The following is a 12209-nucleotide window of genomic DNA, read 5'->3' as shown; positions in this document are numbered from 1 at the left end:
ATTATTATTATTATTTTCTTTGATAATAGGCTTGAAACCGCCTTCAATAATAATTGAATCTGGATTAAAACCATTTTTATTAATCAGATCATCTTTAATATTATCTTGACGTCTTTTATTTTGATAATTTTCATAATAATATTTTTTATTGTTATTATTATTATTGTTATTGATATTATTATAATAATCATAATTATTATTATTAATGTGTTGTTTGTACAGTTGATTTTGATTTCTGGGTAATGTTAATTTTAAATTTTGGTTATAGATCCCACCACGTGTATCTGTAATTAATTGATACGGATTATGTTGAGGTTGACTTTTTATTAATTTACTAGGCATTTTAAGTAATTTCTGTTGCTGTTGATGCTGTAATTCATCATCTTGATAATTATTGTATTGTAACGGTAATGATGATGATGATGATGATGTTATTAATGATGATTGCCAGCGCAATGGAATATCATGACGATATGGACGTGGTGATTGATGATAATGTTGATATTGATTTAAATTATGATATGCTTGATGATGGGGTTGAGGGTATTGTTGGTTATGTTGATGTTGATAAGATTGTTGAGGTTGATGATAGGCTAGTTGTTTTGTATAGTGTTGTTGATAGTTATTTTGATAGGGTGGATATTCTGGATACATTTTCAATTGTGATGATTGTAGAGGCATTTCTATTGGATTTTTTTTATTGATATTGTTAGTAGCGATGATGTCATGATTAATCGAATTGAGGTTAGAAGTTATAGGATAACGTTGATTTCCTGTTTCATGTTGATAAAGTTGATGAAGTTTATTTTCATGTTGATAAAGTTTATTTTCATGATTATGAAGTTTACTTTCATGTTGATTTAGTTGATTTTCGTGTTGATAGAGAAGAGTTTTATGTTGACTTTCATGTTGATGAGGTTGATGAAGTTGATTTTCATGCTGATGGGGTGGAGTTTGATATTTATGAAGTTGACTTTCATATTGATGAGGTTGACTTTCATGTTTATAAGGTTGACTTTCATAAAGATGAGATTGAGTTTCATGAGATTGAGATTTATGTTGATGAGGTTGATGTTGATGATATTGATATTGATAAGTTTGAGTTTGAGATTGAGGTTGATAGGATTGGGATGAAGCTTTATGAGGTTTTAATTTAGGTTTTAATTTAGGAGATTGATAAGTAGTAGTTGATATTACCTTGGTAGGTGTTGGAATACTTGAGTCAACTTGGGAATCAGGTAATTCATAAGATTGATGAGTGTCAGATGCTGATCCTTCAGGTTCTTGACAATTGTCCAAGACATTTATCTTCCAGCCAAGATAGCGATGGGTAAAACACTAAAAGATGTAATTAAGAAAAAAATTTAAACATTACCCACGTGCTAGCAAAATGAAATCCAATTTACTCACTTGATAATAAACGGTATCGGGAGTATTTTTATCGGGTGTCCATGTGACAATACCCGGAACACCTTCTTCACAAACGAGTTCCAAAGATCGTTGGAATGCACCAAATGACGCATAACTATCGGCATCAGGTGCATTCTGGTCATGGTTCCAACGGCAAAAACGACCGACACCAGTCGGTATTAAATTATTTGAATCTTGGCTGCGTTTCACACCAGCAAATATTTTAACTTGAGCACGTTCTTCAGGGGTTTTATGCATGTAACCACCAACTGGATCATCAGTTATATAAAATGGATGATATTTTGCTGGTATACTTGGATCATCACCCGCTTCAACGATGAATGAATATTGACGGCCACGTACTACGTTAATTTCAGGTATCAATAAACCATTTATGTACCAGGAAATTCCCCAACCAACGTGACCTTTTAAGTAACAAATATTTAATTAATGCTGGATATTAAATTTTTTTTATAACATCATATTCTATTCAACTCAGTTTAAGTTTATCGACCCACTGACTGTACATAAAATCTTTAACCCCCTTCCCCATCTTATTCGAAAAATCGGTAAATTATCAGTTTTCTGATAATCAAGTTGACGTCAATATATTGCCGCCAATTGTTGACAACTTTACTCTCTGCAACTTTTGACTACAAAATGTTGCCAATGTTCACCTAAAGTTGGCAACGATTTGCTGCCGCATCCATTCACCATCTTTTTAGAAAAATTGAAACCAACTTATGGGATTCCCAAGTTATGGCGTTCAACTTGACGTCAAGTTGCAGTAGTAAGTTGTCGCTTTTTGTCAGATTTGTTATCAGGGATGAATTCTTGATATAAAAAAAAAAGTAATTACCCGTTATCGCAGGATATCCATGTTTACCACCAGTAGGACCAAGTTGTGCGTAAAATGTCCCATCATCTGGTTCATGACATTGAATTGGTGGTATTTCCCATGCATTGGCTGTTGATGCGGGTGCTGGTGTTGCAGTATAAGGTCTAGAACGTGATGTTGGTCGACGAGTTGTAGGTTTAACTGAAATTTCTTCGTTAATATTTTGATTATTGTTATTACTATTGGTATTGTTAGTGAAACTGTAGTTATTGTTGGTATTTTTATTATTATTGTTATTTTGATTGTCATTGTTATTATTATTATTGAAATTATTTTTAGGAGTAGTCGGACTGTTGTTTAAACTTTCTTCTTCATATTGATCGTCATCAGTCTGAGGCATTGGGCAATTCCAAGCGGCGGGTCGTCCAAATTCAATTAATTTGTCGCTCTTGAGATAGTGAGTGTGGAAGCTGACCTCATTTCTTTCATTTAATGGACCAATACCCCAAATAATTGCTTGCGAACGGTTTGTTTTTATCTCGAGATCCAATTCATCAGAGGCTTTTAATGGTCTTTGGTATGTTATAATGCTGTAGCCATTTACCATTGCAGCGTTTAGCAAACGTATTGAATTCGTTGAGTCCTTTAAACGGTAAATTAATTGAGTTACGTTTTTTATTTTAGTTTTTTACCGACGGATTATCTGGGGATTTTTACGCGATTTAAATAAATTATTTTTAGATCTATGGGATGTTGATACCCTTGACTCAGAGCATAAAATAACTTATGGAATTCAGTATTTTTTTTTTTTGGAAATGTCAGTTTGGAGTTTTTTTTCTTTTGAAAATATTCATTAGCTACGAAGTTAGTGATGTGGGTACTCCTTCCAGAGGAAATTCAATTTTAAACCTCGAATAAGTATTCAATTGGAAAAAAAATCAATTTTAACTTTTATACCAAATTTTGAAAAAGTTTATTTAAACATAGTGATGTGGGTACTCTTTCGAGAGGAAATTTAATTTTAAACCTCGATTAAGTATTCAATTGAAAAAAAAAAATTATTTTTACTGAAAAATCAATTTTGAATTTTTATAATCATTTAAAAATTGATTCTAAATATATAGATGTGAGTACTTGTTCAGTGGCAATTACTCAGCGTACTATTTACATCAAATATAAAAAAAAAAAAATTCAATATTCGATACTAGTATTTTAGTAAAAAAAAAAAGTAAATACCTGTATACGAGTATCTGGACAACTACCACGTTTACCAGAACACTGTGATTTACCATCGAGTATATAATCAATCGCGTATCCTTGCAATGTCTCTTTGTCAACCCAAGCTACTACAACATCACCGCCCACCATCAAACTACGCTCCGGATTAGCTGACAACCCAAACGCCATGTAATTATTGTCATCTAAAGAAATAAATTAATCAATAACACGATTAAATATTTTTATATTAAATATTATTGAAGTGAAATTAATAATTACCTAAACGTGAAACGAGTTGTATAACAATACTCTCACCAGCAACAGCCCATCTTACCTCAAATGTTAAATTATCATCGAGTACCTCACAATTTAATTTCGACTGAAAAAATAAATTATTCGAAAAATAAAATTATATATATATTTTTGTTCTTTTTATATTTTTATTTGCATTAATTACACCCAGTAACATCAAATAAAATTTTTATTTTGTAACAGAGAGATAAAATTTTTTTATTTATAAAAAAATATATAAATTAGTAGTTAATTAGTTCACCCTTGGTCACATGGGTTCCGGAATACACTGGGTTATTTTAAACTCAAAATATCTCAATAACTATTGAGTTTTTTCAAAAAGTGTATGATACCTTTTTTTGTAGAAAATTAAAAGAGCTACAAAAAAAGTTTCTTAATTTTTTCGAAAAATTCAATATTTTCGAAAATATTTACAAAAAACCAATCACACTTCTTAAAATTTTTGGTAGCTTATAAATTTGGTAAAAATTTTGAACTTTTATAAAAAAATATGAAAATAAATTATAGATTTTTGATCCTCGCCGGAAGTGTGACCCTTTGAGGGTAAATTAATTATGAAGAATAAGAAGTATATGAGTCATGTCGCTGGTCACCATGAATTTTTCTTAAACGTGCATAAGAACCTCTTTGATTATTATTATTATTATTATTATTATTGTTATTATTATTATGTATGTATTGAAATCCCGACGAGCGTATAGCAGATTGAGTGTTTGATAAGTCAAAATTTTTTCCCGGGGTTCGATCAATCGATTGGCGGTTGTGTTGGTTGTTAATTATTTGGACGTGAGGATGAGAAGAAGCCGAAGCCGAAGCCGGTTGACGATTATTCGATAGTAGAATAATAGGAGGACGATAGGTCGTTGGACGTTGAAACTCATTTATCAGCAAAGAAGTAGTATCAAACGTAGGGTGGTGGTGTTGGTGGTTGTCGGATGTGTGAGAGGAAGTAGTAGAATCAGAATCAGAATAAATGGAAGCAGAAGAAGCAGAAGAGGCAGAAGAATAAGAAGATTGCGTCAAATACTGGTCTATTGGTTGATTATACGGTCCAATCTGACCCTGCACCTGTTCTAAATTCTGTAACAGGACAGAGACAGTTTACCGATAGTGCGTTTTTTTCATCGCAATACCATTTTAAATTTAATTATCCTCAAAGTCATTTTGTAATTTCCTTTTAACGCCTTTTTTTTTTATCACAATAATCATTTTTTTTTGCACACCTCAAGCGCGACACGCTGTATGTCCTATAAAAAAATCCATGCGCGGCAGTCAAATTTAAAAAGAAAAAGAGATTTTAAAAAAGGCGGGATATTTTTAAAAATTCAAATTGAAAGTAAAAAAAATATTTAAAAAATTAATAATTATAATTATGAGCGATTGAGGTGTGCACCAACTTGCCCCCACTTATTCTACAAACAATAAATTTAAAATAATAAAAATCTTGTATTTTTTGTAGTCGATAACAATAAAGAAACTCGTGGACGTTTAATATCATGAAGTATTCAAATATATATAGTTATATATTAATGTATATATGTACCTGAGGTGAAATGCCAAGCATTTTGAGTGACGGTGGTACATTGAGGTTGGATGGAATTTGTATATGACCGAAGTCTACGGTGAAGGCCTCACACCAAATACCAAAATGGCCCAATTGATGAATAGTAATATCACCGGGTAGAGTTAGTACTATTGTTTTACGATCATAAGCACGTAATGGTGTTTCTCTCCCATTTTCATCGGGTAATCTAATGCCGTTGGATGATGGATGTGCTCCGGAACCAACCCAGAATTTCGCATCTAACCGATTTTTTTTTTTTTTTTATTTACTATCTGCAATATCATTTATATCTCGGAGATATTATTTTCACTTACCTGGGGCTTCTCCGTCGTACGAGAATGAGGGTACTAATAGTGTCTGGGCGTCGACGACCACCACGGGCTCAGAGCGGACTCCATGGACGCCATTTAAACCTGCGAGCTTTTGTGGTTTTGGAGCATCGAAACCTCGAGGTATTTTTACATCCCCGAAATTAACCTTTAATTGTTAAATTAATAATGAATTTTGGGAGGATAAACTTTTTTTCGAAATATATCGATGTGGGTACTCAATCTACCGGAAATTGGGTAATTTAGGCAGTACAGGAATTCATTTAATTTTAAAAAAATTTTTTCGCCAAATAAAATTTGAAATTTAAAAAAAATATTTATTTACTTGTAGTATTATGAAATTTTAATGTAACGATGCCGGTACTCTTTCTAGCGGAAATTACATAATGTAGTCAATAGCAATTACTATTAAAAGAAATTTATCATCCAAAATGTAAATTTGTACAGTGAATACTTAGGACATAAAGTTATTAAATCCGTCCTTGGATTTAAAAGCAGCAAATTGGTTATGTATTGTAATTATTTCATTTCTTAAAGTATTAAATTATATCTTTTGTAAATTGAGACTTTTATTTTCTTGCTGAAAGGCATTTAAGTGAATGAAAGTTGGTGTAATATATAACAAATGGCATTGAGACCGAGACTAACTGGCATTTTATGCTCGACGCTCTACTTTGTCATTGAATAACGGAGCAAAAAATATGCGTGAAAGTCCCATCATCGCCATATATATATATATATATATATATATATATATATATATATATATATATATATATATCTATGCAATGAAGATGTTTCAGATATACAAAAGTACAAAAGTTTAAATAAATATATAAATATATACTTACTGAGTAGGCGTCACAATAAACTGAGAACCATCTTATGTCTTTCAAAGTCTTTCCTTCCGGTAGTGTCAGAGTTATTTTTTTTTTCCGGTACTGTTTCAATGGTCCTGAATTACCTTTTTCATCTCGGATTCTAAATCCATTTATTATCGGTGCTCGCGAGTTTCCGGCGTAAAAATACGCAGCTTTAAATAAAAACATTTTCTTTTCATCCAAAGGCATATATTTTTTTTTTATCTAAATATATCGATGTGGGTACTCAATCGAGAGGAAATTTGATAGTGGACTCAAAAATATTATTTTTGAAATTTTTTTTGAAATTTTTTTTTTTTTTATTTTAATATATTGATGTGGGTATTTATTCCAGAGGAAATTTATCATCACAAAATAAAATTAATTGATTGAAATATTTTTCTCTGTCGATAATTTTGAAGTCTATTAAAAAATAACAAATCCTTTTTTTTTTTTTTTTTTTTTTTTTTTTAATAAAATACTTACCAGGACCTTCACCATCATAAGTTAAATCCTTGATAAACAATGTTCTGGCATCGACCGCATAAACTTCACCGCTCAGTCCATGATGTAACTCGGATAATTTACCAATTAATTTGCCATAATAATCCTCCGCATGACAATAATCTATTTAAAGAAAAGGGATAAAATAAGTAATGAATATACATCTGATCGTTAAATGTCAGTCTAATAAGAATAACAGAGTTAAATAAAATAGATTAACTGTGTAACATAGATGATCTTTTTAAAATAACATTAGACTTATGGGCTTGTTATAAAATAAATAAACTAGTGAATAGAATTGAATTTAAATAACATAAGGTAACATCGTACTTTACACACAGTCTTCTTGCGCATTGAATTTTTTATGCATCAATTTTATCTATATATACTATTCTATAGGATGTATACTGTTTAGTTGTATTTGTAGCAGTTTAGTCCGTAGTCTAGTAGTCTAAGCTCTATCTCTGTCGTACCGTTAACCGTCGAATCGATTTTAACGACATCCATGGATCTGCGCATTCTCTCTTTAACAAGACCAACCAAGTCTCGTTTAGTTTGCCTTACAATTGATATTTATTATTCTAGAGTACACATCCTATATACATATATGTATTGAGCTTAAACCATTTATTCTTGTATACCGAGAATCATTTATACTAAATATTTGTTAGCCGTTACTGAGATGATGCTAACGATTTCGGCAAACTACGAGTCGATTTATCTGCTGGTAACTCGTTAAATATAGGAAATACGTACAAATGTATTAGGATCTTTTTTGTAGAGAATTTAATTTCCTATATATTTGATGTCTTGTAAATTTTTCGAATTATTGATATTTAAGGAGTTATTGATATTTTAATGTTTGTTGGTCTACTGAGATAATGGTAACAATTTCGGAAAACTAGGAGTCGATTTTTTTGCCGGTAACTCGTTAAATATTCAAAATCCGTACAAATGTGTAAGGACCTTTTTTGTAGACAATTTAATTTTCTACAAATTTAATATTTTATTAAATTTTCATATTATTAATATTTAATGAGTTATTGCTATTTTAACATTCGTATATTTTTTTAATTAACTTTTTTGTTTATAAGATTTAAATTTACGATTCTCGGGATTTATAACTCACGTTTATTCTTATTTTAACTCACGTTTTGTACGCGAGGTAACTTGCTGAAACGTTTTGCTGACTCTTCATTTATATATACATATATATAAGTAAACGACTTTCATCGTTTTTAAAAGTCTCCCTAGTTCATGTGAATTTTTCTCCTCTTTTTTTTAGTATTATTGCTGAATATGTAAGCACGCCTTTTTATACTATTTCACACGTTCTTATTTTTTTTTCGTATACGAAAATAAAAATAAGGTCGGAAAATAATTATAATAATAATAATTATAATTTATTTAAAAATTTTTTATTTCTAAAATATTTTTACGTAACTTTAATCTCTTACTTTAAAAAAATTTATTTTATAATTATAATTATAAAAAATAAAATTACTTAAGATGTTGTCAGTAATAATAGAAACAAAAGTAATCAAAAGATAATAACAGATAAATAATTATTATACATATAAGAGTCAAGGTATCGAATACAGGTAGATGTACTTTATATAAATATATATATATATATATATATATATATATATATATATATATTGTGATCGTCTGACATTTACAAGAGGAGAAAGCAAGACAAATGTCTGGATTGGTAAATAAACGTATGTCGTAACAAAAATATATATATATTTCTTTATATTATAAATGTATATACATTACTTTCATCTATTCTATATTTTCAATATTCAATCATATTTATATCCCCTCTATTTACTCTCACAAGATCATTTATATTTATATATGTCTATATATTTAATATTTATGATCTTGTATAATTATAATTTTATATGAATCCATTTTTTTCGGTATAATAATTAATGATCACTTTTTTTTTTTATTTAAAAAAATAGATCATATTTAAAAAATTTGAATTTGAATTTAAACTTAAATTAGATCGGATGTTAATTAGCGGAAAATTGATTTCATCTTAAATAATTAGTAATTTATTGGATAAACAGAGCAAAGAAAATTTCTAACACCTAATTCATTGTTATGATTATTTATATTTATTAAAAATTATTTTAAAAAATCAAAATAATAAAAAATAAATTTTGTTATTTTTTCAAATAAAATTAAGAAAAGAGAAGAAAAAAAATTAAAAGCACGTGACTCAAAATTTGAAAATAAATTCGAATAAAAAAATCGTGATAATTTAAATTAAAAAAACTTTTTTGAAGAAATTCTTATTAGGATTTAAAATAAAAAAATAAAAAAAAACTTACGTGTAATAAAAAAAACTAAAAATAATAAATATTTGTAGGTTGATAAATAGTAACGTGTCTTCATGATGTCTTGATGTAAACTGCGTTGTCGAAAGTGTTCACCAGATCTCTCAGAAAATGTGTTTTTTTTTATATCTTTCTTTTATTTTCTTTTTTTTTTAATCGTACGATTTGCCAGTACTTGGTCCTCGATCCCACTCTCTCAACTCTTTAATAACATACACCAACGAACATCACCCAACACATCACATCATCAACTTCATCATCGTCATTACAAAGTAAGAGTAAAATAATAAATAAAATTAAAAAGAGTAGACCCACGATGTTGAGCCGACAGGAGTCAGGCAACCAGTTACAACCACTAGTTACATTATAAGATACCCAACTTCGCTGACAATACATTACCTCTCTCTTTTTACATATTTAACTTCAATTACATGCGCATGCATTCAAAGTATACATTCATACTGAAACCCGATACTAAATTCACATAAATTTTGGTAAAAAAAAATTTATTTTTTTTAATATTAATTTTTTAAAGAAGTGCAGCGAATAGCCACTCTGAAAATTTCATCAAATCAAAATTTTTAAATTAAGAAAAAAATCCTATTGAAAATTAAAAATTGGCAGAATGGCCAACTTACCCCATTACATTCGGGAAATTATAACTAAACATCTGAAAAAAATTTCATTTAGTAAAAAGTGGCCCAGTTTATCCAGAAGTTTCATTTTGCCTCATATATATTATCTTTTGAATATATATGTAAAAATTTCTATATGCAAGTATTTAAAAATTTTTATATTAAAAAAATTTATTATATATATGGTAATTATAAAAATATAGCATCACGAAATGAGGTATATAGATGTATATATATATATATACATATAGATATGTTGCATATCAGTGTTGTTGCTACTCTCTACTCTCCACATCTTTTTACATAAAGAAATTTTCTCTTGCCGCACTCTTTCACTCCCGCGGGTAACGGCCTTTTTTAACACGCGATATAATACTTTTGTAATAAGAGAAAATAACTTATTTTTCTATTAAAATTTGATTTTAATTATAATTCCATATTAAATTTAAAATTTTTTTGTCAATTATTAATAACTGCTTCGAAATAATTCAATTTAGCTGTTTTTAGGTTGTGGGATATGTTCATTATTATGACGGAATAATTATTAACTTTTTTTTTTTTGCAATTATGATGTAAAGTTGTAAGAGGAAATTGTGATGAGGTCGTTGCTCAATGCTGCAAATTATTAAATGAGATTTAAGTAATTGAGATTATGGTTGATGTTACGAAATTAATTTAGATTTTTTACATTGTCCGTGGGTATGATGCTTGTGGCAGAGACTTGTGATGGGATCTGGGTTAGTTGAGTAGCATTAAGAAAAAAGTTTGGAGATATTGTTGGTAAACACACTCGTGTGCTATTGAGGATAGAAAATAATTTTTAGTGAGCGAAGACAAGGATTACAACTGCTGTGGAGAAATTTAATTTCAGATTTGTTATAGTCAATAGAAATACAAAGTAACCAGTCTTCTGATGACACTGTTGACAAGTTATGACAAAAAAAATTTCTATCAGAACATTTTTGTGATACTCTCACACGAGAACATGATGGGAAACGAAACACGTTTAAATTAGTGGGAGTTGTTCATGATAAAAACAATATTTCAGGACAACGACTGAAGAATAGAAATCCTCACTTATCCTGATATAAGTGTACATTCAAAAAATGGATTTTCCTGAGGATGTACAGGCGCTTTTCCTACTAGAGGGCATCATAACGAACAAAAAACGTTTATGGTATGATGGGTTATTCCCAACAGGAGCAAAGTTACGGGCTACTCTTCATTGAAAATCATCTCCACCCGATACTCATAGATGTCTCAACTCAAAAAATAAATTATTCTCAGGACTTTTTATGGCTTTTCCTACTAGAGGGCATCATAACGAACAAAAAACGTTTATGGTATGATGGGTTATTCCCAACAGGAGCAAAGTTACAGGCCACTTTGTATAATATTGCATAGACAGTGTCGTCTGCCTGGATCTGCCCGTATCCGCCTGATGTCGATTTCTCAAAAAATAAATTATTCCTGGGACTTTTCATGGCTTTTCCTACTAGAGGGCATCATAACGAACAAAAAACGTTTATGGTATGATGGGTTATTCCCAACAGGAGCAAAGTTACAGGCCACTTTGTATAATATTGCATAGACAGTGTCGTCTGCCTGGATCTGCCCGTATCCGCCTGATGTCGATTTCTCAAAAAATAAATTATTCCTGGGACTTTTCATGGCTTTTCCTACTAGAGGGCATCATAACGAACAAAAAACGTTTATGGTATGATGGGTTATTCCCAACAGGAGCAAAGTTACAGGCCACTTTGTATAATATTGCATAGACAGTGTCGTCTGCCTGGATCTGCCCGTATCCGCCTGATGTCGATTTCTCAAAAAATAAATTATTCCTGGGACTTTTCATGGCTTTTCCTACTAGAGGGCATCATAACGAACAAAAAACGTTTATGGTATGATGGGTTATTCCCAACAGGAGCAAAGTTACAGGCCACTTTGTATAATATTGCATAGACAGTGTCGTCTGCCCGGATCTGCCCGTATCCGCCTGATGTCGATTTCTCAAAAAATAAATTATTCCTGGGACTTTTCATGGCTTTTCCTACTAGAGGGCATCATAACGAACAAAAAACGTTTATGGTATGATGGGTTATTCCCAACAGGAGCAAAGTTACAGGCCACTTTGTATAATATTGCATAGACAGTGTCGTCTGCCTGGATCTGCCCGTATCCGCCT

The 12209-nt window shown here is 30.3% G+C and overlaps 1 protein-coding gene across 1 annotated transcript; it reads right to left on the bottom strand.

The window, feature by feature from the left end:
- Positions 1-194: 194 nt before the first annotated feature.
- Positions 195-9714, bottom strand: LOC103572541 (protein Skeletor, isoforms B/C). The gene is made up of 11 exons (XM_008551182.2): positions 9381-9714; positions 7018-7158; positions 6523-6704; positions 5657-5819; positions 5322-5581; positions 3746-3845; positions 3485-3669; positions 2270-2891; positions 1411-1835; positions 1198-1338; positions 195-284 (listed from the first exon to the last, which is right to left on the bottom strand). The coding sequence occupies exons 1-11, from the start codon at positions 9442-9444 to the stop codon at positions 252-254; spliced, it is 2316 nt and encodes a 771-aa protein (XP_008549404.1). The 5' UTR covers positions 9445-9714; the 3' UTR covers positions 195-251.
- Positions 9715-12209: the final 2495 nt, after the last annotated feature.

The sequence above is a fragment of the Microplitis demolitor genome, chromosome 4, assembly GCF_026212275.2.
Source record: "Microplitis demolitor isolate Queensland-Clemson2020A chromosome 4, iyMicDemo2.1a, whole genome shotgun sequence".
Taxonomy (NCBI): domain Eukaryota; kingdom Metazoa; phylum Arthropoda; class Insecta; order Hymenoptera; family Braconidae; genus Microplitis; species Microplitis demolitor.
Note: the sequence above shows the minus strand (reverse complement) of the source record. Positions and strands in the feature narration are given on the sequence as shown.

Coding starts and splice junctions, on each gene's coding strand:
- LOC103572541 (XM_008551182.2), bottom strand. CDS start 9,444: ATGAAGACACGTTACTATTTATCAACCTACAAATATTTATTATTTTTA. Junction 6,705..7,017: donor TTATGATGGTGAAGGTCCTG/GTAAGTATTTTA, acceptor TTTTATTTAAAG/CTGCGTATTTTTACGCCGGA. Junction 2,892..3,484: donor GTCCAGATACTCGTATACAG/GTATTTACTTTT, acceptor TACCGTTTAAAG/GACTCAACGAATTCAATACG.